Source organism: Cucurbita pepo, chromosome 16 (genome assembly GCF_057944985.1).
Source record: "Cucurbita pepo subsp. pepo isolate OVF chromosome 16, ASM5794498v1, whole genome shotgun sequence".
In the NCBI taxonomy this organism is placed as follows: Eukaryota; Viridiplantae; Streptophyta; class Magnoliopsida; order Cucurbitales; family Cucurbitaceae; genus Cucurbita; species Cucurbita pepo.
In genome coordinates this window covers 10,471,639-10,493,525 of record NC_141813.1, presented here as the reverse complement: position 1 = coordinate 10,493,525, position 21,887 = coordinate 10,471,639, and the positions used below count along the sequence as shown (strand labels likewise).

Below are 21,887 nucleotides of genomic sequence, written 5' to 3'. Positions count from 1 at the left end.
TACGGTGGGGGACGACATGTCGGGATCATATCTAAGGAAATATTACTTTGGAGTAAGACTTTGTCGGGTTTTATTATTTTTATTTTTTTATTAATTTCATTTCATTTTCAAACCTTTTTCATTCTCCCTTTCCAACCTCAAATTCTCAACAAACAAAATTCAAAAGAATAATAATAATAATAAATAAATAAATAAATAAAACCCATAAAATGAATTTTCTTTTTTCCAATTTTGTCATTTTCTAAATTCCAATTATCTATTTATTATCCTTATTTTATTTCATATATTTCACTTAAATTAAAAAAATATAAAAATTCGGGTGACGAATTAATTTAAAAGAATCTAAATTCAACACATTATATTACCTACTTGACAAACTGTCATCATAAACCAACACAGATGATATGTATGATTAGAAGCTTATAAGAATTTTAGCGTATCTGTATTATATTATAATAAAATGGAAAACGGAAAAGACAATAATGAAACTGTTTGGTTTTATATTAATAAAAAAAAACGTATAACATTCACATGTGGATGTCACATGCATATAATACTATAGTACAAATATTCAAATGTATTATAAGAATTCGAGAAAATAATAATTATAATAATAACGACTTGAAAATTGGAACGAAGTAAATAATAATAATAATTAATTTGGAAGTTAATTAAATAAGATTTACACTGACATTTTTAAAATTTTAATCTAATTTTTAAAAATACTAATGTTTCTTAAAAAAATAATTATTTGGTATATATATATATATATATATATATATTATTAAAGGCAAATTGGAGTTAGGGGTCAAGTTGGTCACGTGGCAAGTTGCAGAAGCAACGTTGCTTTCAAATGGCTACCCGTTTTTGGTTCTCCAAATTGCCACAGATCCAAATATTCGCTCTTTTTTAAATAATTAAATATATAAATAAATAAATAATAGCTTTTTGTGCAGAAAAAGGCAAAAGGGCTGGGGACATTATCGTCTTTTTACTGAATGGCAAGAGTACAAAATCTGTACTGTTATAGGACGGGCCCACTTATGGATTCATGATACCATCACCTGTCTGTCATTTCCTGATTCTAAGGATGCTACGTGTACGGTCCTTAACGTTAGAGATCCTGACCGTTGGATTGGTTTTTGTTGGATTCTTTGTGTTGTTCGTTCTTTGAAGGCCCAATGGGCTTGTTTATGAAATTGGGCCTTAAAATGAGTTTGAATTGATGTAATTTATATTTTAGTTTTGAGAGGAATTTATTTTCTTCTTTTTCGTGTAATTCTTTTTCATTATTGTCATACATACATACATACATATATACATACATACATACATATATATAGATACATACATACATATATATAGATACATACATACATATATACATACATACATATACATAGATACATACATACATATATATACATTCATACATACATACATACATATATACATACACACATACATACATATATATATACATACATACATATACATACATACATATATACATACACACATACATACATACATATATATACATACATATAGACACACACACACACATACATACATACATATATATACATACATACATATACATACATACATATATACATACACACATACATATATATATACATACATACATATATACATACATATATATACATACATATACATATACATACATGCATTATATATATATTTCTCTAATTATTATTATTTTTAATATCTTTTCTATCCTTTCTTTTATTTTTTAAAAAGTATTATATTAATAGATATAATGATATCTTAGATAAATTATATTTAAAGTCTACGAAGTTTAGACTTATCTGCTATTTAGTCCTTGAAATTGTATAAATTAACCTTTTGGCCTCTAAGAATAGCACATGCATAACATGTGAGTGCTAGCTAGTTATACAAAGGATGAACATCAAGCTCCACATGATTGTAATATAGAAAGCAATTTCTTCTTAAATAACAAAATTCACGAAATAAATAAATAAATAAAGTCAAAATATTATTTTGAATTATAAAATACAAATAGACATATTAACTCTGTCTTTCGTGTTGACTTAAGAATATATAGGTCAACTAATTAAAACATATATAATCAACTAAATGATTAAAAAAAATTTGAATATTCACCTGTATGTGTTGATGTAACAACCCTAGATTTCTACTAATCCTAAAGTCGTTACTGTATACATATCATAACCATTTTAAACGGAAATAAATCACTCAAAATTTTATCATAACTCAATCTCGGGCCATCCACCTACAGTCTCGACCCAAACATCTGCAGCAACCCAGTAACCACTCAGCCCTGTTGCAAAACACGACCCATCGGACGCATGCCAAAAACGCGACTCGCGGATCCACCTACAGTCTTGGCCTAGACACATGCAGCTAGACGCCTGCACCCTCGACCCAGACATCTATAGCAACCCCAGTAACCACTCGGACCCATTGCAAAACACGACCCGTCGGATGCACGCCCAGAAAGGTGACCCGCGACTCGCACGCATACAGCAACTGACCCAACAACCCACGCCTCGCACGCATACAGCAACTGACCCGACAACCCACGCCTCGACCCGTAGGAGTCTTGCCTTTACCTGAAAAATAAGAGTAACACATGACTTGAGTATTCTAAGAAAAGTGACTCCGTTATTAGGGTTAGATGCAAGCAAATACTATTATGATATGTATATAATAGCGACTTTAGGGTAAGTAAAAATCTAGAGTCATTACAGTTGAACTAAAAAAATCTGAGACAACCGTGCAACTTTCCGTTCCATATTTTCTTTAAAAAAAGATATTTATTTTAAAAAACCCGATCTTAATGACAAAACTTTGGTCAAATTAATAATGTTAAAATTGAAAAATATTTAGTATCATCATTTTTATTTCAAAGAAATGGGTTTAGTTTGATACATAGAGTGGTTTACATCTCCTATGCAACTTGTGATTGAATACTACTTTATGTTAACATCCAACAAGTGGAAACTAATTAAATTCAACCCTCTCATGTTCCGTTCTCGTTATTGGTTCTTACATTAAATATTCTCGTTCTAAATAACTATTTAATTACATGTCGGGTGGAAATTCTCCAATCTAATCGTGGTTGACAACACTATCCACTTTACTTGTATCGAGACTTCTCGACATAGTCTAAAAGTAAAAACCCTGAAAGAAACGTTGGAGATATGAACGAATATATAATCTTGCATTCATACAAAAGCTAAACCGGGATTTTCCTCCCGAGTGATCCTAACCCGAATGGTCAAATAGTAAATACGTTTGATTGGTAAGTAAATTTTTTATAGGTCGTTATTTTATCTAAAAAATCGACTACTAAAATAGAAGGGGTTCGTATGATATTTAATATACATTAATTATGTAAAAAAAATTATATATATATATATATATATATATATATATATATATATATATATATATATATATATATATATATATATATATATATATATATATATATATATTTATTTATTTATTTATTTATTTATTTATTTATTATTATTATTATTATTTTTTAGACACTCAATTCAATTGTCTACTTTCCATCATATATATATATATATAATAATAATAATAATAAATAAATAAATAAATCAATTTTGTTTTTTTTTCCACAAAAACATTATTGTTTTTTAAATTTGGTTCATTTTGGTATTTCTTTACAAGGGTGTGGAAATCTCTCCCTTAATATCCACTAGCAGTGGGTTTTGGTTGTAACAAATGGTATACGAGCTAGACACCAGACGGTGTGGCAGCAAGGACGCTAGATCTCCAAAGGGTGTGGAAACCTCTCCCTAACATATGTGTTTTAAAACAGTAAGACTGACGACGATATGTAACGGGTTAAAGCGGACAAGGACTTGGACTGTTATATTGACGTGTAATTCTTTGTTTTTAGAGATTCAAAATTCTATTTTGACGAGAATAGGAATAGTGCAATTTGGAAGGCATCTACAAAGACGAAAAAAGAATATTATACAGATAAAATGACAGTGACATCGATCCAGAGTCGTTACCTAGGATGACGTAATTAATACAACTTAGAAGTCCCAAAAATGTAAATTCCAATATCTATAGGTCCTTACCAAGCAATTTTTGAAGTGTCAACGTTGGACCCATTTCAAAGTGGAAGTCAACGTATTGTTTATCTTTTAAGTCAACTAATGGAAAAAGGGATACTTGTGTAATAATGATAAAATAGAAGGGTAGAATTACAAATAATAGAAAATGTATACAACAAAAGGGACACATATTTAACTTTTTTTTTTTTTTTAATTAATAAATTTATTAGACAATCTCTTAATATTTAAATTTTTAAATATGTTAATATTTTAATATCGAGAGAATTAGCTGCCAAATGTATCTATTCTAGCCGTAGATCTTTAAGATTCAACGTCAACTATGTTACAACAAATTGTTCGTGAAAAACATTATGAAATAGCGGAAAGAGTTCAACAATTTCTTATAACGTTACAAAAAACTACATAACGTTATAACTATGTTAAGGATTATGAATTATTCGAAGTGGGTCATTTAACCATAGTACGAGCACGAAAAATTAAGCATTTTTTGTTATGAACTCGTTCTGTAATTAAAGTATTTACTCGTTCTCGAGAGATATGGAACACAACTCTCTGAATTTCAATGGAAGCCACTTGTTGCTCATCATGGATCATCGTTGTATTATTTTTTTGGTTTTGTTACTTTCGACTTTAGTTTATTTGGTCTCTCTACTCTTAAAACGTTTTTGTCGTTCTCTGTCTTTTTAAAAAGAGACCATTATAACCTTCGTTCAAAGCTACTTAATTTTTTTAATTATTATTATTATACGTAGGAGTTTAATTTAAATTTCGGACCTCTCAATTAAAAATATATATTTAAATCAGGTGAAATATCATCTGACCGACTCAATAATTGTTGTTATTGATTCTCCAGCTAGATTACTCATTAGAAAGAAGACTAAAACATACTTTATTATATGTTTTTTTTGTCATGGGGTTGCCGTGATTTAAGGCCTAATCTCAATTACATTAGGTTAAAAAAAAATTAATTTTTTTCTTGCTAATTTTATATTTCAAAAGCTAATTGCAATTTTTTTTTTAAAAATATATATATATTTTAACCATTATTGAGTTATATTCACATCAGTTGAATTACCGTTATCATATATTAAATACATTTGTGATTTATCGTTGAAATATGAATTGGGATTAAAGATTCCACTCTAGATTAGACCGTTTGAACTATGTTTAAATTGGTCTGGTAAATATTTTTAATCAAATATAATTAATGGAAATATTATTTAGAATGATAAAAAATGAGGAAAAAAGTAATTGTGGAACATATTTTTACATAAAGAAAAGAAAAGGAAGTGAATGATTAATCAAATTAATGTTATATGCTATGGTGGGTGGAATCATTTTGATTAGACCAATATATTAACATACATTTTTCCACTTTAGACCAACCTTTAATGTGATGTCACATGTAATTAAGTTTTGTTCACCCTCGTTTCAATAATTATTTTATTTTACTTTTATTCATAATTTTCTTGTTTTGTTCTACTTTTTAAAAGTATTTTTAAATAACGCCTTAATTTTTAATTTAACTTTAAGTGTTAAATTTGTAAACTTGGTTTGATGAAGATTACATAGTCCTTTTTAATTAGAAGAGATTAAAAAAATCAATTTAAGTATTTCATTGAGTCAATTTCAACCTATTAAATGTAGACTTTAATTAATAACAATCGACAAGAAAAATAATTTATCTCAGAATTCATGACAGGAATCTCGAAAGTAACGATTTTTTTTTTTTTTTTTGAAAAAAAAAAAGGGTAAATTAAGAGATGATATTGATTCACCACTTAGTGAAGTTCATGATTGTTTGAGGGAACAAAAAAAAAAAAGGGGGGGCGGGGGGGAATGATTGTTTGGTAAAGTTCATAAGAAAAAGAAATTGCAATTATTATGAACCATTTTTTAAGGTTGCAATTGTAAGCAAAGAATGCTTTAATTTTTCACACTTTTTCTTCTAAAGTGAAAAAAGAGACTCTATGTTGACTTTAATTCCCACTTGTCTGTTCTTATTTAAATCTCTTTAATTATACATTAATTATTGTTAATATGATTGATTATGAATTTCACTCCTCAATCAATAAACATTAATGGTATGAATCACATCAATCCACCTAAATTAAACAAAACTCAAATGGTACAAGTTTACTGGATCAAACATAAATTTCTATTTGAAAGTTTGTGGTTCGATCTGTGACAGACGATTTTGACCTAAAATCTTGATCACTTTGGCCATTTTTTATCACATACAAATTTGAACTATTCTATCAATGAACAATAGAAAAGGATTTTAAGCACAAATGCACAGCGCAGTATATACATATATTTGTCTGCAATTTTCTACGCAAGAAGTAAATGGAGGCCTCATTAAGGCATTTACAGGCTCTGATTCATAGCAGACTGACTCGCTAAAGCAACCGTTAAAGCCCGTCGGGCCGTCTCTCTGGTCGAATCTGACCAGAGGAGGACCGTAGCTTCGGTATGATCCGAATATTACCAGTGTGATATTTGTTAGCACATAAAGGAAAAAAAAAAAAAAAAAAAACGTATCGACTTACCGGAACCAGATTCAGCTATTTCCGAGTCGAATCCGCGGCGATTCAGCCACTCGAACGCTTCAACTATCAGCGAATCCGTACAGTAAAGGTCTCGATTCGCCTAAATACTCGAGGTTTTTTCTGACATCTTTATCGCATCGCCTCTGCAAATCCCTGATACTCGAACTTCGCGACGAGTTATTCAACTCGGAGCGAGCAATGACTCGGATAACCTCTTCGAAAACCGATTCGTCGCACGGAAGCGCCAGAGGACCTCGCGTAGCGAAGCCGTATTCCTCTTCAGCCTGTGAGAGCAACTTCCGGAAGATCGGATGGTTCAGGAAGGACGCACGGACAATGAATCGCCGACAGCCACTGCCAACGCATACGGCAACGTGATCAGCGGGGACATCAGTCGGCGGTGCTCTGGAGGCCGCTGCACGTGCCTTCTTCCGCCAGTGTTGTAACATTTGCCGGAGCCGGACAATGCTCCGGATCTTGTTGCTTTTCGCCACCACTGACGACATTTTTGTTTTCCCCGGCGAAGGTTGCAGAGGGAGAGCGTGATTGAAAGAGAACGATAGCCCTTAGCGCAGTATGTTGCGGGGATGTATCATACAAGATTCGAAGCCTTAATAAGTACCAGTGTACCAAATTACCCTTCAACTTCAACATATTTACCATAATATTTTTTCTTTATTTTAAATTATGAATTTAATTTTTAAACCTTATTTTAAAATTAAAAAAAATATTTAATACACTCAACCATTTAACATTTTTCTCGGGAATTTTTTTAACAATATTTAAACCATAAATCCATAAATAAATCAATTTCCGTTATTTGTTAGAATTTAGTAATTTGTGGATATTTTATTTTATTTTATTTTAAAAATCACTTAAATAAAATTATTCTTACTAATTATTAATTTAAAATTTCAATGAATATAATTTAGTTATCATTTATTATTTTATACAATAAAGTTGGTCCCATAATATTTGAAATTTTTGGATAAATATGTCCATATAAAATTAATTTAATGTCATAAGCATCCTTTTCTTTTTATAAGATATGATTTAAATAATATCATTCTATATCTCAAACCATACTCTCAAAATAGAAGTCATGTGGCTCATGTGGTGACAATTATAAATGTAACATATTTATTAAATATACTGCCAAAATTTAATTTGTCCGTTTTGACCTGTTATGTATTACCGTTAGTCTTACAGTTTTAAAACTCGTCTAGTAGGGAGAGGTTTCCACACTCTTATAAGACTTTGACCCATTACGTATCGTCGTTAGTCTCACGGATTTAAAATGCGTCTATTAGAGAGAGGTTTCACACTCTTATAAGAATGTTTTGTTCTCGTTAGACACTGTCTGGTGTCTGAATTTGATACCATTTGTAACGGCCCAAACCCACTGCTAGCATCTACTAGGTTTCCACATCTTTATATGGTCTGTTACGTATCATCGTCAACCTAACACGTCTACTAGGGAGAGGTTTTCACACTCTTACAAGGTTTTGACCTATTACGTATCACCGTCAATCTAACGTGTCTACTAGGGAGAGGTTTCCAAACCCTTATAAGGGGCCGTCAGCCTCACAATTTTAAAACACGTCTACTGAGGAGAGGGTTTCCACACCCTTGTAAGGCATCGTCAGCCCACGGTTTTAAAATGCATCTACAAGGGAGAGGTTTTCACACTCTTTTAGGAATGTTTCGTCCTCCTTTCCAACCGATGTGAGATCTCACAACTAAAAATTTCTCCGGTCACAAATAGTTCTCCAACTGAAAAAATTCATATATTATGGTAACATCGGTATTACTCTCGGTAACTGGTTGCCACATCAGCATGATTGTATGATATGGGTCGAACAATATTAAATAATTACTTGAAATATAGATGGAAATATTGATAGTAAAATGGTAATTAGTTGAAATTTTACCAAAAAGACGATGTTGTGCATCTCTTAACTTGGCAGCAGTGTGATTCATTAGACTGCCTAATTTAAAATTAAAATTCATTTTTGTTGTTATTTTCACTCCTTTAATTTTGTTTACTTTCATCAATTTAGACTTAATAAAATAAGAAACACCTAATTTTCTCCAATTTTTCCAAAATTAGAGAATAACCCATAATTTAATTTCTTTAATTTTCTAAATCCTGGAAATATTATAAAAAATTGTAGAAATTCTACTCGACAATTATAAATAAAGGACAATACGTGACAGTCGAGTAAAAGAGATGTATATGAATGAACAGAGACCACGTCTGAATGAGAGTGATTTTAAAAATATGATAGTTACGAAATACTTAAAAAATTATAAATGTATCTGCAAACTTCACATGGGTTGAAGAGAGAAGAGGTGTGGAAACCTCTATCTAATAGACACGTTTTAAAATCGTGAGGATGACGGCGATATGTAACGAATCAAAGCATATAAGCAGATAATATCTACTAGCGGTGGACTTGGGCTCTTACAAATGGTATCAGAGCTAGGTATTGAGCCGTCGCTGGCCCACAAATGAGTGGATTGTGAGATCTCATATCGGTTGGAGAGGAGAACGAAATATTTCTTATAAGAGTGTAGAAACCTCTCCCTAACACATGTGTTTTAAAACAGTGAGGTTGACGGCGAGAGGATGTTGGCTTCCAAGTGGGGTGAATTGTGAGATGTCACGTTGGTGGGAGAGGAGAATAAACTCACATTCTTTATAAGAGTGTACAAACCTCTCCCTAACATATGCCTTTTAAAATCGTGAGACTAACGACAATACGTAATGGAAATTTAAAACCGTAAGGCTGACGACAACAGATGTGTTTTAAAACTATGAGGTCGACAGTAACATATGCGTTTTAAAACCGTGAAGCTGATAGTAACAAATGCGTTTTAAAAATTAAAACCGTAAGGCTGATGGTAACAAATGCATTTTAAAACTGTAAGGTCGACAGTGATATGTAATGGAAATATACATAATGGAAACCTCTCTTTTTAACCTACGGTGAGTTTAATGACAATATGTAATAAAAATATTTTAAAATCATGAGAGGCGCAACATATGGTGTATGGCCAATTCACGGAGGTTTAAAAGGGATCCCGGCAGATTCAGAGGTGTTGCAGTACGCCATTCTTCCTGAGGCCTCTTCGGGAGCGGATAAATATCTCTCGTTTCTCACCTCGATCACCGATGTCGAAATCTCCGGCGACTTGCAGGTATTTTGAGAGATTGTTCAAATTGAAGAGCTAGGCAGGGTTACTTTTTGCTGTTCTTGCGATGTTCTGTAGTGCGTAACAGAATTAGGTTTTGTTTTCCTTTTGTGCTCTTTATGCCCTGAAATTGTAGTTACATTATGGAACTGAGAAAGAATTGAAGCAAAGGACTAAAACCTAAAGGGAATGATTGAATATTTACACTGCACCCAAGCGGTTCATTTGTTGAAGATAAGGGATTCTATGGAATTTAGACTTCTTAAATTGCTACACAATTCAATTGCTGGTTGCATCTTGGGCTGTGTTTATACTGTGTTTTAGCCACTGGGAAATGATTAGGAGGCTTCAGAAGCCCATTTGCAAATGCTTGGTTGACATTTTCTTTGAAGCACAAGTGAAGAAGTATTCAAAAATTTAGCTCGAGGATTAGACTCTTGGGGAGATATTGAAATTGAAGAGAGCTCTTGAGGAAGGCTAGAAAATTAGGAGAAATATGTTGTACTAGCCCTAGCCCTAGCCCAAGCCCACCATGGAGAAGTATGTTATAACAACTCAAGCCCACCACTAGCTAGCAGATATTTTTCTCTTTGAGATTTTCTATTTGGGCTTCCCCTCAAAGTTGGAAGTTTCCACACCCTTGTAAGGCCGGTTGAGAATTATTGGGAGAGGAGTCCTACATCGGCTAGATTGATCATGGGTTGATAAGTAAGGAGTACATCTCCATTGATACGAGGCTTTTTGGGGAAACCAAAAGCAAAGTCACGAAAGTTTATGCTCAAAGTGGACAATATCATACCATACCATTGTGGAGATTCGTGATTCCTAACAAGGCTAACCGATACACCCTTACAAGGAATGTTTCGTTCTCCTTTCCAACCGATGTGGGATATCACAATCCACCCATCTACTAGGGAGAGATTTCCACACCCTTATAAGAAATGCTTTGTTCCCCTCTCCAACCGATGTGGGATCTCACATACGCGCTAGGACGACAATGCTTTTGGAGGAATCTTTGAGAAGTTATGCTGACATCAACCACTGGGTAAACCATTGCTTCTCAATCTGGGACTAATTCTACTGTAGAGACAAATGAAAAAAGTTCATTGATTTCCTTTTTCATAAACCAACTAATCCTGATCACTTGTGCTTTTGAACTTAAAGTGGCAGCTACATAAATGGTGGTTATGTTTTCTTTATTGATGTTTGAACATTGTGTGAGCTGAGCTGCATATAGCTTAGGACTTTCCTCTTTGTCTTACTGTAATTCAAAATATTTCCTTCACTTAGCTTCATATATGGATATGTTAAGTGCAATACAAACTCTTTGGTCTTCTCTGAGACATGACTGAGATGTTTAGTGGTTTGCTCTTTTTGCTCGACTGTAGTAAGCCTCCTGACTTTCAATCATGCCCAGAAATCAGTTTTCTTGCTCTCCATTGCTTGTTGTCGTCGTCGATGTGAAATGCAACGTAGAGATTTTTTCGTAAAAGAGTGAACAATATACCTTTTTATTGTTGTGAAATTTTGAGTACTATGAAGGTCCAACCTTACTTTTGCCAATTAACTCTTCACCTTCTATGGATTGTCTTAAGTAATAAGGGTCTTAGATGTTGGAAGCTCCAATGTCCTGGGTTTAAGTCTCTAGCCATTGAACATGTTTTTAGTTCACTTAGCTATGCTCACTTTCGTGTCTCTAGCCATAAAACTTTAGTGTAAAATTTTTGTTATCTTCAAAGCTCACCATGGGTTGGGCAAAGTAGCTCAGGATTAGTGAATTTGGGTGTAACAGCCCAAGCTCACTGCTAACAGATATTGTCCATTTTGACCCATTACGTATCGTTGTCAGCCTCACTATTTTAAAACGTGTATGCTAGAGAGAGGTTTCCACACTCTTATAAGGAATGGTTTGTTCCCCTCTCCAACCGATGTGAGATCTCACAATCCACCCCCCTCGGGGCCAGCGTCCTCGTTGGCACACTGCCCCGTGTTTGGCTCTGATATCATTTGTATCTGCCTAAACCCACCGCTAACATATATTATCCGCTTTGTCCCATTATGTATCGTCGTCAGCCTCACAGTTTTAAAACGTGTCTGTTAGGGAGAGGTATCCACACTCTTATAAAGAATACTTCGTTCCCCTCTTCAACTGATGTGGGATCTAACGCATGACCCAATGAGTGGAGGCCTCCCGATTATGAAGAGTACCAATGGGGTAATAGATTTGACTGTTAAATGTACATCACAAAGACTTCTGTTTAAAACTCATCTAGTCACTTCCTTTTGCAATTATCTAAATTTAAGCAACTGGAAGATTGCTTCATGGTTCTTTCCTGTACTATTATGGATTCAAACTTTCCCAGGTAATTTCTATATCGGATCGGATCGGATGAAGGACAAAAAGAAGGATACTAACGATGAAGACTTCGAGCAATCGGAACTGTCCGATGCTCCTGAAGATGACAGGGACTGCAAAGCTGATGATGCTGATGAAAACATTACATATGCTCATCTGTGCTGAGGCATCGGTTCACTTTCGCAAGGTTCGTCATCGTAACGAGTTCAAGCAACAAATTTACTACCTCTGTCCTTGTCCTTAGCTTAGCCTTGATTTTGGATGATATGATTTTGAAGCCCAAATTGTTATTTGCAGAGCAAGAAGGCACTAAAATATCAGAATGATGCTCCTCAACATTCTCCACAATACCATCCAGAATCTATGATCATCATCAAAGGTAATAGACAGAAATTGCCTATTCTACCCGAAATTAAAATATCGATATCAACAAAAATGTCCCGACAGATACTCGTATTAGTATTTGTCATGATTTAGATGTTTTATCTCTTCGATCTCGATATTGAATCGTGTTCGATTCACAAAAGGGTGTTTGTTGAGATGAAATATTGTTCACATCATTGCAACTTGTTCCTTCTTTTTTTTTTCTTTTGGTGGAAAAGAGAAGATCCTTTTAAAGTATTCCATATAGTTTTCTTCCATTGATTAAATGTCGAATTGAAAATAAATAATCTGTCCAATAAAAATCAATTGATTGCTACACTTTTATTTATTTATTTTTATAAACATTGTACCATTGAAGAATGTTAGTTAATATTATTTTTAATTAATAGAATAAATATTTTAAAGGTTGTTTTACTTTACTGGAAAGTTTTATTAATACTATATTTTTTTAATGTTATTTTTTTAATTTTTAAAACCTATTTTTTTAGTTAAATGATATTTTAAAACCATTTTAAAAGTTAGAAGCTTATTTTTTAAATCAAATATTAACTATCTCGTCCAAAATTAATGATATCAATATTTATTAATTTTTTTAAAAAAGTTTAAGGGTATTATCGAAGTTTTTAAAAGTTTAGGCATATTTTAGAGACAGTATAAAATTTAAGCGCATTTTTATTAATTTAACCTAATATTTATTTGACGTTTAGATTTTGAATTTTGAGATGTATTATATTTCCCGGTTCCATTTTCTATTGATTAATTTAAGAGAATTAAATTAGTTTCATTAATTTTCCATCAATATTAAAATAATTTAAAATTTTCCCTTTTCACTTTATTCATTAATTTTTATTCTTTTGTTCGGACATGTACCTGACAAGGACGGGAGCGTCTATTCTTAGGTCAACTCTTGGCATATTGATATTCTTGGACGATGGACACTTCAACTATTTTAATACTTGGACAATTGATCCTTAGCTTGTTGGTCTATTTGGGTCGACCTTTGGCTTAATGATCTCGTTGGATCAACTTTTGACTTATTGTTCTTGTTGAACTATTTGAGAAGTCTCGTGCGCGCTTCTACCTGATCCTTAATTATTGTCGAATACAAGGGACTTTAGGAAGGAAAATCATGCATATGTTTAATAACCAATATTATAAAATTAGGTTTTGAGGCAGGCCTCATGAATCATGATTTTATAGATAAAACTTAGTTTAAAATATAAAATTCTCAAATTTTTCAGGAAAGCTAATTTGGCTCATACTTATCTTCAACCATTATCCCAATGTTTACATTGTGATGCTAAAATAATAAAATAATAAAATAATAATATAATAATAAATAAATAAGCGTGATGTGATAGGTTCAAAAACACACACAAATAAAGGTTCGGCTCATACATCAAGAAGAAATATAACGACTCATGTCTAGGAATCGGATCAGAATTTGAAATCCAAATTCGACACTTAATGGGCCCACCAACTCATCCTAACATAGTCACCTTACCTTACGACTCGTGTCTAGTGCACTGTAATGTTACGTTTTTTTTTTTTTTTTGGATATTTTTGAATTTTAAAATAGTTGAAGGTATCAATAAAAAAAATTATTTTTGAATTTGGTTTTTTTTTTAAGCAAATAAAAGACAATGAATTAAATTATTTTAAATATATATTTTTTAATAAACTCCATGTCAGCAAAAACTCCACGTCAGCGGTGAAAAAGAAAAGAAATCTCCACCTCAGACTTGGCAGCCATGCAGTTTGGAAAAGCCATGTGCTGACGTTTCCATCAAAACTGAATTTTTTTAATAATTTTTTACAACTATTATTACTTAGTCAGCGCGCATGGAATTAAATTTTCATATGACGTGTCAATATTTCCAATATTTTTAAACGTTCGCGGATTTTACGTGGAATAAAATAAATCAAAATTGTTATTTTACAGCGAAACATAAGAAAAAAAAATAACAAAAAAAAATAATAAATAATCGAGAAATTTGTTATATATTTTTAACTTTATAAACTAAGTTAATATATTATATTTTGTATTATTATATAAAAATATTATGCTTGTTAAAACAAATAAACTCAAATTAATTAATTAATTAATTACTTTTAATAAATAAGGGAAAATTCCTATCATTGAAAATTTGATGTGATTGAATTAAATGATAAAAAAAAAAAAAAAAAGTTTGAGCAGGTCAATGGATTGTACTGACACGTCACCATTCAGAGTACGTGGACCTCTTTAACCTTGGTCCCTTCCCTCTCCCTCGCCACCAAAATTTGGTAAAACAATCCGAGTGGATGACTATTTATTAAATGTATTTACAAATATATTTATTATTTTTTAAAATTTATTTCACTTTAAAATGTTTAAACCGTAAATAAAAAATGGGTAAAATTTTAAAATTTTATGGAAAAAAAAAACCATGCAAATTTGTTTATTAAAGGTAAATTGTAGGGTAGAAATGGTAATAAAATTGTTTTATATTTACCAATAAGGTATAAATTCAATATATAAACGTACATAAAAAGTCCAAAAATAGTATGATTATTTATTTATTATTTTTTTGTTTTTAATTAATTTCAAATTAAAAAGTTTTTTAAACCGTTCCTTAGATATAATTTTGGTATTAAGTACATATTTCGTTTTTTAAAATAAAATCCCATTTTAAACAAAAATCATATATTCTTTATTTTATTATTATTAAAAAAAATACTTTCTTTTTTCTTTATAAACTTTAATAATAATAATAATAATAATAATAATAATAATAATAATAAAAAATAAATAAATAAATAAACTTTAATTACTAACCACCAAAAAGAGGAATTTGTGTTCATTAATTATTGGTACAATGATTTATCCACATGTATTTCACAAATTCTGTTACTCACTTTTTAAAAAATAATTCATTAGTTAATGTAATATATATTGTAGATAAATGAGAACAATCGAACCATAAAACCTGATCTAATTTGAAAATAAATAGTTGAGTTATGAACCTATTCGAGTTCGTTAATCGAATCAGTTAGGTCCAAGAAATTTTTCCAATACAACCTGTGTGTGATGTCCCACATTAGTTGGGGAGGAGAACAAATCACCATTTGTTACGGTGTGGAAACCTTACGTTATCAGACGCCTTTTAAAGCCTTGAAGGGAAGCCCTAGGGAAAGGCCATAAGGACAAGACAATATTTGCTCGCAGTGGATCTTACGCCAGTATTGAATTATTTTGGGAAAATGAAATAAAAAGAATTTGAAAAGTGGAAGCTTTTGAGAGTGTTTATAAACCTAGAGACGACCATTAATAGAATAAACAAAAGCAAACGGCTTTCCCTCTTCTCCGTCGCTGAGTTCACACAACGCCACCGTCTTCTACTCTTATCCCCAGTTTTCCTCCTCCTCCTCCTCCTCCCATGGCGGCCGCCACCACCACCCTCACCTTCCCTTCTCTCTCTTCTTCTTCTTCTTCTTCATTTCTCTCTCCTCCCAACCCCTCCGTTCAAACCCCTCTCTCTCTGTCTTCTAAAACCCTCCCTAAATCCTACTTCCCCTATTCTCACTCCCACTCCTTCTCCCTTTCCAATCCCCCTAAACCCCTCCTCGCCGCCGCGGCCAGAAGCCCCATCTCCGAGTTCTTCTCCGGCGACTATTTAGACGACAAGCCTCGTGAGGAGTGCGGCGTTGTCGGAATCTATGGCGACCCCGAGGCTTCTCGCCTCTGCTATTTGGCTCTCCATGCGCTCCAACATCGCGGTCAAGAAGGCGCTGGAATCGTCTCTGTTAACGAAAACGTTCTCCAGTCCGTCACCGGCGTTGGCCTCGTCTCTGAGGTGTTCAGTGAAGCCAAACTTGATCAATTGCCTGGCGATTCTGCTATTGGACACGTTCGTTACTCCACTGCTGGATCTTCTATGCTTAAGAATGTTCAGCCCTTTGTTGCTGGTTACCGATTTGGCTCCGTTGGGGTTGCTCATAATGGTAATTTGGTTAATTATCGTTCTCTTAGAGCTAAGCTTGAAGATACTGGTTCCATTTTCAATACTAGTTCTGATACTGAAGTTGTTCTTCACCTTATTGCGATTTCTAAGCATAGACCTTTCTTGTTGAGGATTGTTGATGCTTGTGAACAGCTTGAAGGGGCTTATTCTATGGTTTTCATTACAGAAGATAAATTGGTAGCTGTTCGTGATCCTTTTGGTTTTAGGCCTTTGGTTATGGGTAGGAGGAGTAATGGGGCTGTTGTGTTTGCTTCTGAAACTTGTGCTCTTGATTTAATTGAAGCTACATATGAGAGAGAAGTGTTCCCTGGGGAAGTTGTGGTGGTTGATAAAAATGGTATTCAATCCCTTTGTTTAATGGCTCATCCACAGCCTAAATCTTGCATATTTGAACACATATACTTTGCTCTCCCGAACTCCGTTGTTTATGGTCGTTCTGTCTACGAATCCCGCCGAATATTCGGGGAGATACTTGCCACCGAAGCCCCTGTTGATTGTGATGTTGTGATAGCTGTTCCAGATTCAGGAGTAGTGGCTGCACTTGGCTATGCAGCCAAAGCTGGGGTGGCCTTCCAACAAGGCCTCATAAGGTCACACTATGTGGGGAGGACATTCATCGAGCCATCGCAGAAGATTCGTGACTTCGGCGTGAAGCTGAAGCTATCGCCGGTTCGAGCAGTGTTGGAAGGGAAGAGAGTAGTGGTTGTTGATGACTCAATTGTTAGAGGCACCACATCTTCAAAGATTGTGAGATTGTTAAAGGAAGCAGGGGCAAAAGAAGTGCATATGAGGATAGCCTGCCCTCCAATTATAGCATCATGTTACTATGGAGTGGATACACCAAGCTCTGAAGAACTGATATCCAACAGGATGAGTGTGGAGGAAATAAGGGAGTTTATAGGGTCTGATTCACTTGCTTTTCTGCCATTTGATAGCTTGAAGAAGCTTTTGGGCAGTGAATCTCCAAACTATTGCTATGCATGCTTTTCAGGCAACTACCCAGTTGAGCCAAGAGAGATCAAAGTGAAAAGGGTAGGAGATTTCGTTGATGATGGCTTGAATGGGAGCTTGGAATCCATTGATGGAGGATGGGTTCAAGCCAATAGAAACCAGAATCTTGATAATCATCCCACAGTGGAGAAAGTTGGGGGTATCTGATCTTTACTTCTAAACTAAACTCATCTTGCTTTTGTTTGTCTTTCTTATGTCCGTCACCATTTTAGAATTATAGAAGTGATTACTGATGGGAATGCATAATTTATAGTAATAAGTTATGTAATGATTAATGGGCGCTGCAAAAAGGACCTTGTTGCTTATGCTGATTGTGCATTCTTTGTTGCTTTAAATGTCACTTCGAATGTCGTTTGTTATAGAATAAGTCGAATGTTCTGGGTATACTCCGACCCGAACGCCCTGACTGTTGTTAAAATATAACAGTAATAATAAAAGGGGAGACAGGATGCTGTTACTATGGCTAGTTCGGGGAGATCTTGCCAAACATGGTATGATTTTCTTGGTTTTTTTACCCTTGTAAGGCGTAGTATTTTTGTGATCAGCTGTAGATTTGTTTTTGCCTCTTTGAAATCTCTTGAAAAATTGGTTTGATTGGATTTTTGCTGGGTGAAGATATGTTTCTGCAGTGTTGTTGATGTTTATGATCCTAGCAAATTGGGTGTGCTTGCTTTTACATGGAACTAGTCTATAAACGTGTGTGTTCTTGTGGTTCTTGCTATTATTTTTAGATTGAACGAGTGTATAACTGGTAACGTGCATGGTCCTTGCTATTACTTTTAGATAGAACTAGTCTATAACCTATGTGGTTCTTACTATTACTTTTAGATGGGATTAATCGGTAACATGTGTAGTTCTTGCTATTAGTTTTATATGGAACTGGTCGGTAACGTGCTTGGTTCTTGCTATTAGTTTTAGATGGAACTAGTCTATAATCTGTGTGGTTCTTGCTATTACTTTCAGATGGAACTAGTCGGTAATGTGTGTGGTTCTTGCTATTAGTTTTAGATGGAACTAGTTTATGACTTGTGTGGTTCTTGCTATTACTTTTAGATGGAACTAGACGGTGATGTGCGTGGTTCTTGCTATTACTTTTAGATGGAACTAGACGGTGACGTGCATGGTTCTTGCTATTACTTTTAGATGGAACTAGACGGTGACGTGCGTGGTTCTTGCTATTACTTTTAGATGGAACTAGTCTATATAGTCTGTGTGGTTCTTACTATTACTTCTAGATGGAACTAGTTGGTAACGTGCGTGGTTCTTGGTTCTTACTATTACGTTCAGATGGAACTAGTCGGTAACGTGCGTGGTTCTTGCTATTAGTTTTAGATGGAACTAGTCTATAATTTGTGTGGTTCTTACTATTACTTTCCGATGGAACTAGTTGGTAACATGCATGGTTCTTACTATTACTTTTAGATGGAACTAGTTGGTAACATATGCGGTTTTTACTATTACTTTTAGATGGAACTGGTCGATTACATATGTAGATTTTACTATGATTTTTAGATGGAACTAGTCGATAACATGTGCGGTTTTTACGATTACTTTTAAACAGAATTAGTCAGTAATTTGTGCCGTTTTTACTATTACTTTTAGATGGACTAGTAGATAACGTGTGCAGTTTTTACGATTACTTTTATACTGAATTAATCCGTAACGTGTGCGTTTTTCACTATTACTTTTAAATGTACTAGCTAGTAATATGTGCGGTTATTACTATTACTTTTAAGTTCAGTACAAATTGAGAAATGTCAAAATTAAACATTAAATAAAATTAGCTCTAATAATTTATTCGATAACTATTGGGAGTTTTTCGTGGCTCGATGAACATGTAATACTTAATTACAAATATAAAATAATAATTTAATTCTCAAAAAGCTCAAATAAAAAATTAAATGATTATTAAACAATGATTTAAAACATAAGGTTACCAAACCCTTTTCCAAACGAGTACTAAATCAAAGAAGCCCATAGGACACCATGGGCTCATCATAATTCAACCTAATTGGGCCTTTTCTATCTAAATCAGCCCATCTTAAGGCCCAATACTTCAACCTAACCCATAGATAACCATGGGCTCATATTTAACTCGGTCGAGTAGAGATATCTCTTTAATTCGTGGAGTCGGGACCTACCCAGATGAGGTGAGGAATCCACGTTTGAATGAAGAACGGGAAAGGAGCATAAAAAAAATTTTCTCCATGGTTAAACAGGGCCGAGAACATAGATTATATTTTCTACCTCTATCTTGACTCCACGAATAACAATGTGCATTTTCTTTTCAGTAGTTCAATTATAGAAACTTCATAGTTAAGCGTGCTTTACTTGAAACAATTATGGAAGGATTTGTGTTCGTATGTGGAGATAATTTCCGCTCTTGGAAGCAAAAAGTAAATAACGTGATCATATCACAAGGGATGAAAAAGAATGTCGGGATCATCAGGTGTCAATTACCTTTTCAATTTGAAAATTCGTAATGAAAAAGAGTGATGGGGGAAACATTTAACAACAATATCCCAACAATATAATATATATATATATATATATATATATATGTATGAAGAAAAATTAGGTCATGTGGTTGATGAGCTCAAAAATTTAGGTCATATTCGATTCCATCATATATTATATAACATATATATATAGAACTTCTTTTGTTGGTATTGGGAATTGAAACCCTTAAACCACCTTATCTCTAGGACACCCCCCAATCACCTAATACTAATATGTTGCCATGTCCTAATTTCTCTCAACCTCTACCTAATATTTTATTTTATATTCCGATAAGAACTAGGTCGATAAATGTAAGCTCCTGACGCTACCGTTACGAGGAAAAGGCTCGAACCTAGAACTACACCCATAGTTACGTCAAACGAGTCATGAACGAACCTATAGAAGTGTTTGATTTCTATTTTGTTCTTAAGTTTCAAAATATTACGTTTTTCTACTCGAGTTTTGAGTATAGTTTGCATATGGTTCTAGGTTCTAAAATTTAAAACTCTTGCCCCTGTCGTTTCAAAATAATTTTTAGAGGTGTATACGAGTTAGGTTACAAAATTGTTTCGAATTGGGTCGGTGATTCGCGCAACCGAAATAGAGTTCACAACTCAACTATCTATTCTCGAGGTGAGCTGTCACCGGTTCTCACCCCCAACACTAGTACGATCAACACAACAACCTCGGAAAGGGAGTTTACTCGACCCATTCTCCAGTCTCCCGTACAGCGAAAGTCAAGAAAAGGACTTCCTTACTTTATTTTAAATAATAGTCAAGATGACGGGAGCGCATTAGATATTTACCTAAATCGAGCAAGTCTTTGACTCTATTCCCGATCGGTCGGGCAAGCTAGTTGGGTTTTTTTTTTTTTTTAATTATTTTTTATCCATAGTACGTGTTACATTAATATCTAAAAAACTCATAACATTCCAATATAAAACATTTATAAGTCATAAACTATCACTAACATTAATTACAAACATTAAATATTCGTAAATCTTTTTAAAAGTACAATTGGAGAAGGGAACAAAACATTCCTTATAAGTGTGTGAAAACCTCTCCCTAGTAGACGCGTTTTAAACTGCGAGTCTAATGACGATACGTAATGGGTCAAAACGGACAATATCCGTTAGCAGTAGGCTTGGACGGTTACAAATGGTATCAGAACCAAAAATCGAGTGGTATGCCAACTAGGACACTAAACCCCAAGAAGGTGGATGGTGAGATCTCACATCAGTTGGAGAGAAGAACAAAGCTATATTTAAAATTTTGGAACCAAACAGATACCTAAAACTTCCATTCTTTTTTCTATAGCTCGAGTATCAAAAATATAGTAGTGGGTAGCAAAAGAATTCTCGAAGTCGAGTGAGCACGAACGAACCGTGGTTGGATAAAGGGTTTGATTGAGAAGTAGCATGGCTTGGCCTTCCAAGAAGACAAGGGGCAAAGACGTTAATGGCCTCTTAGAGTCATAATCATTCATTCCCCTTTCTTTGGTTGGCCCATTAATTATTCCATTGTCTGTCTCCAAAACCCTAATATTCAAAGTTTGAATCTGAGAACACAACACAACACAACACAAATTTGTACCAAATTTGTCGGACAAAATACGTAGAAATCACAACAACTTTATGCATCTTTGCTTTGTTCTTATCCGATGAAGAACAGTGGTTCATGTTTTTCTTTGTTTATTCTTTCATGTTCTGTTCATCTTTTTATCTCAACTAACATAATATGTGGATGTCATTCAAGTCCAACC

General features: G+C 33.6%; 2 protein-coding genes and 1 long non-coding RNA gene across 5 annotated transcripts; 2 read left to right on the top strand and 1 right to left on the bottom strand.

Annotated features, from left to right (window-relative positions):
- Positions 1-6,406: 6,406 nt before the first annotated feature.
- LOC111777296 (protein SMALL AUXIN UP-REGULATED RNA 12-like) lies at positions 6,407-7,191 on the bottom strand. Its single transcript, XM_087118704.1, has one exon. The coding sequence runs from the start codon at positions 7,180-7,182 to the stop codon at positions 6,736-6,738; it is 447 nt and encodes a 148-aa protein (XP_086974830.1). The 5' UTR covers positions 7,183-7,191; the 3' UTR covers positions 6,407-6,735.
- Positions 7,192-9,696: 2,505 nt separating this feature from the next.
- On the top strand, positions 9,697-12,811 carry LOC111776885 (uncharacterized). Of its 3 annotated transcripts, none has more exons than XR_015412176.1 (3): positions 9,697-9,877; positions 11,973-12,414; positions 12,525-12,811. It is a non-coding gene; the product is annotated as an uncharacterized LOC111776885 (long non-coding RNA). The 3 variants fall into 3 exon arrangements; XR_015412175.1 differs by having other exon boundaries at positions 9,697-10,916; XR_002812317.2 differs by having other exon boundaries at positions 9,715-9,877; positions 12,235-12,414.
- Positions 12,812-15,923: 3,112 nt separating this feature from the next.
- LOC111777494 (amidophosphoribosyltransferase, chloroplastic) lies at positions 15,924-18,092 on the top strand. The gene has a single exon (XM_023657133.2). It carries the CDS (start codon positions 16,031-16,033, stop codon positions 17,771-17,773), a length of 1,743 nt encoding a protein of 580 aa, XP_023512901.2. The 5' UTR covers positions 15,924-16,030; the 3' UTR covers positions 17,774-18,092.
- The last annotated feature ends 3,795 nt before the right edge of the window (positions 18,093-21,887 follow it).